Source organism: Dipteris shenzhenensis, chromosome 10 (assembly GCF_047967505.1).
Source record: "Dipteris shenzhenensis isolate YYH24624 ecotype China chromosome 10, Dip_SZ_1.0, whole genome shotgun sequence".
Lineage (NCBI taxonomy): Eukaryota > Viridiplantae > Streptophyta > Polypodiopsida > Gleicheniales > Dipteridaceae > Dipteris > Dipteris shenzhenensis.
Genome location: NC_141605.1, coordinates 41,704,892 through 41,709,008, shown reverse-complemented (window position 1 = coordinate 41,709,008; position 4,117 = coordinate 41,704,892). Strand labels below are relative to the sequence as shown.

At 41.2% G+C, this 4,117-nt stretch overlaps 1 protein-coding gene across 1 annotated transcript; it reads left to right on the top strand.

The window, feature by feature from the left end:
- Window positions 1–266: 266 nt before the first annotated feature.
- Window positions 267–3,827, top strand: LOC147897841 (uncharacterized). Its single transcript, XM_087380133.1, has 10 exons — window positions 267–329; window positions 795–1,091; window positions 1,238–1,309; window positions 1,751–1,821; window positions 2,092–2,248; window positions 2,527–2,536; window positions 2,632–2,636; window positions 2,873–2,950; window positions 3,031–3,120; window positions 3,385–3,827. Exons 1-10 carry the CDS (start codon window positions 267–269, stop codon window positions 3,481–3,483), a joined length of 942 nt encoding a protein of 313 aa, XP_087236259.1. The 3' UTR covers window positions 3,484–3,827.
- The last annotated feature ends 290 nt before the right edge of the window (window positions 3,828–4,117 follow it).

Here is a 4,117-nt window from a genome sequence, read left to right as displayed (position 1 = left end):
GCCTAATTTCATCATATGGAAACAACGAAGGGATGAGAATAAAAGAATCACATAATAGGGTTGTGCATATCATACTTAGCATTGACTACAGGAATATAAGGTCAAGTATATTCGTCTCTATTATCAAATTCTTCAGAATATCAAAGACAATCCTTGTGTCAGGGAGTGGTTAAAAGGGTTCAGTCAGCGGGATAGCCTACTCCATCAGAATTGCACAAGTTTAATGGAGGAACCTAGAATGGATTATCCATGGCTTGAAATGGTACATGGATGCCTGTCTTATCGGTGTGAAAGATTTGAAAGAGCAGTTGGCTAAGATTGATGATAAGGTGGTGCCTGATTCTCAGCTTATTTCTAATACCCTTGCGTGACATGACTTCACATCCCGGCCCAGGCATCTTCTGCTATCAAGACCTTTGCAAGGCCAAAAAGTTGATTGAGTTGGGTTGCTTCTAGTGGAGAACATTCTACAAACATACTTGTGCATGACTTCACATCCCGGCCGGGCATCTTTTGCTATCAAGACCTTTGCAGGGCCAAAAAGTTGATTGAGTTGGGTTGCTTCTGGTGGAGAACATTCTACAAACATGCTTGTGGAGATGATTCATTCTACAAAGATGTTAAGTTGGCGTTTGGGTAAATTCCATCCATGCACAAAATAAACTCAATGTGGGGGTGCCTCAACGAAAGCTAGGCAGATTCGTTACTGGTGTCCAATTCCAGCATAGAATTTTTGGGTTTGCTTCCGTTGTGAGTATCCCATAGCACGCCTTGTATATACCTCACAAAGATAGAGGTATCGCCATGACGGACGTTCTCTATCTCTCTGTCGATTGCCTCTCTACGTTCTGATCTGCATTCAACACACCCAACGAAATCGGCAACAGCTCCTCAGCCTCCAGAAATCGTCGCTTGCTGCACCGGTGAAAATTTTTGCTCGCCACCTTTATACAACGGGAAATAATGGAAGAATTGCAAGCGACGAGTTCAAAAACGAAACGCCAGGACTACTGGCGGAGTGTCGAATTTGCCAAGAGGAAACCCATATTGGATATCTCGAGTCCCCTTGTGCCTGCTCTGGGAGCTTGAAGGTGAGTTTTTCTCTTCCAAGTGGCTTTTGGAGTGCTGTTATATACATAGAGAGAGCGGGCGCGCATTTGCACGCTAGCTGAGCTACTCTGTTGGATTCAGTTTGGTTTTTCTTTGGTAACGATGGCCTTCGTCATCTTCCCTGCAGTTTGCTCATCGCAAATGCGTGCAACGATGGTGTAATGTGAAAGGAGATACGGTTTGTGAGATATGCCTTCAGGTATACGTTCTTAAAGGTTGCTTTAAAGATGAGATTTGAGCACAATGTGCGTGACTTTTTTCCCTTCCAATCACTATTGCGAAGTTCTTTCTTGTTCTGCTTCCTTGTCCTTTTTGTTGCCTTACTTCAGCTTTGAAAGCACTTGCAGCTTCTACTTTGTTTTGAGAGACTCAAATATAATCTTCGGTTTGTTACCGATGCCACTTGACAGAATGCCTCAGATTATGAGGCATCACCTTACGACCTACAATAAAACGACACTTGTATATTTTGCACACCTGCCAATACACAAGCGTACAGCTGTGCTTGTTACAACCATTTCCAAAATTTCCGAGTTCAATAGAAGATCGTTAAAATATTCAAGCTTGACACTCTTTTAACTTGAAATGATCAGGACGATTTCCCAAGTTCTGAATTTGTGCGGTCCACCTTTTGTCACAGCCTTTAAATAGCGGTTACACGGCTCCGGCTCAACCAACGTCCCATCCAGACAGCGTCTCTCTTGATATTGGGTATGCTTTCGGACAAATTACTAAGATTGTGGTGGACGTTGTCAAATACAGTGCGATGACTTGTTTGCTTGTGCTGGACTAATGTCGTGATGATGTACGTACTAACGATATGCATTTTCGCTTGCCACTCTCCCTTATAATTTCTCCCACGCGTTGTTAAACTCAGGTTTGTATCGCAATTTTTCAAATCTGTGTAGTACATGGTTTACCTTTTGAATTTTGTGCTTGTAAATCGTAGTGTAAAATTATCATGTTTTGCTGTTCCCACAGTGTGAATTGGAGGATTGGCAGTGGCCAACGATCAGATCTGCAAGAGCCTCAGACGGTTGCTATGGCTACTGAGGCTAACGTTTTGGAGGCTGGCTATGATGAATATGGAGGAGCAAATGCCAGCAGTCCAACCTGCTTCCATTCAACTGCTTTAATCGTACTTATTCATGCTTTTGGATTCTTTTTAAAATTATGGCAAATTTAATTTTGATGTTTTTCTTTTACCAATTGCTACTAACTCATGGGATAGGAATTCTTTAATTAAGTCCACAAGATCATAGAGATTACTTAGTTAGCTGCCCTTGATATGATTGAAGTTTACCTGAAATGACAGGGAATATAGGTTTTTGTGATTTTGCAATCAATGATCTGAGACTTTGCAGAAGTCATCACACAATTCTCTCTATATCGTATCATAGGGGCTTGCTTATCCAGGAACTATTTAGCTGCCCCTGGATATAATTGGAGGAAGCTTGGCTGAAATGACAGGGAATAGGTTTTTTGATTTCACACAGTAATTGTCTCTATTCCAATGGATAGGGGAGGTAGCTTTTGTATGATAAAATTGGTTGCATGATTGTCATTTTCAATTTTATGAAGAACTTATCTGAACTTAAGCCGCTCTTTCCTAACATATCACACTTGGTGTGAACTTTATTGTTAATATTATTGCAGACACAACGATCTGACTTTACTCTTCATGGTTTGCTTGCTTTACAAGTTCTCTAAAAACCGAGTATTCACTTGATAATTAGCTGTGTTGATTTGGTTCTGAATGAAGTTTATGGCGTTGCTTCTTCTCCACCATACTCTTCTTATGACAGCTGCTGGAGTTGATGACAGCTTTACGTTTTTCATGGTACTAAGCAAATTTTGAGTTTCGTTTTCTCATAGTCTCATGCAAATTTCTGAACGTCGCTTTCCCTGGGTTTATGACAGCTTTCCCTTTTGAGGGCCACGGGCTTTCTTCTTCCTTGTTATATCATGGTTCGTGCAATGAACAATTTGCAATATAGGCATCAGCAACAGGTATTTTCATGTTTCCAATTGGCATCAGGGTTGCCCAGGTCTTAGACATACAATAGCTTTAATATTGTGGTCGCTTTGCTATTTGATTATCTCAAGCACGACATATTGGGGGGGAGGGGGTTCGGTCTAGTCTTCTATTTGTAAATTATAAGTGGATACTTGTGCATTCTGATGTTGCGACATAATTTTGTAACCGGTGGTGGATTCATTGTCAGCTTCTCATTCCCGAGCTATTCTTTAAAGATTGGCTTGGCCTATGTACAGGTAGCAGCGATGGACGCAACAGAGGTTACATACTGGCTGCGAACAGGACAAACTCAAGGAGTCGGTTTGCTGTCACTCGTGGGATCCCAGCATCATTGACAGTTCTTGCCTCAGTCTATAATGAAGATCCTTTTGCGTTCATACTTCTCTTTTGTGTATAGAAATGATAAAAGAGCTAAACCAGTGCTGAATCGAGAAGACGTTTTAAACTGAACATCTTAAAGGTCCCTGGTCTTCTTGGGGCTCATACCAAACTCACTGGGATTTCTATGTGGGGATAAGGGAGCCCATTGTTGGAAGTTGTTGAGGCACTCATTTCATCCCTTTCATGGCATGTCTGCAAAACATGGTGACACTGACTGTTTACATGAAGCTTCCGGAAATTATGAGGTTATCAAAGCAGTGGAATGGGTTAGCTCTTACCTGCTGCAACAAGGTGTCCTTTCTTTTGTATATAAATATGCCTTTTAAATGGGCATGTAAATAAAGTATTCATTGGAAGTCTTTTTATGATAATGGTGGATTCTAGTGCTCTGAAGGACGGTTCAATGGTCTTTCATATAAGTGTGGTGTTGTCACAGAGTATGGTCGCCGACCTTTTTTCTTGTCAATTTGGAATTTTACGAGTGTCTTGCCTTTGATTGTTTGAATTAGTTCCATTTACAAGGCTATATATGATGTTTGAGTTATGTGCACATCCTCGAATGACCCAGCCCTTTCTTAGCCTTATATG

Coding starts and splice junctions, on each gene's coding strand:
- LOC147897841 (XM_087380133.1), top strand. CDS start 267: ATGGATGCCTGTCTTATCGGTGTGAAAGATTTGAAAGAGCAGTTGGCT. Junction 1,310..1,750: donor TTTGTGAGATATGCCTTCAG/GTATACGTTCTT, acceptor CTTTTGTCACAG/CCTTTAAATAGCGGTTACAC. Junction 1,822..2,091: donor AGCGTCTCTCTTGATATTGG/GTATGCTTTCGG, acceptor CTGTTCCCACAG/TGTGAATTGGAGGATTGGCA.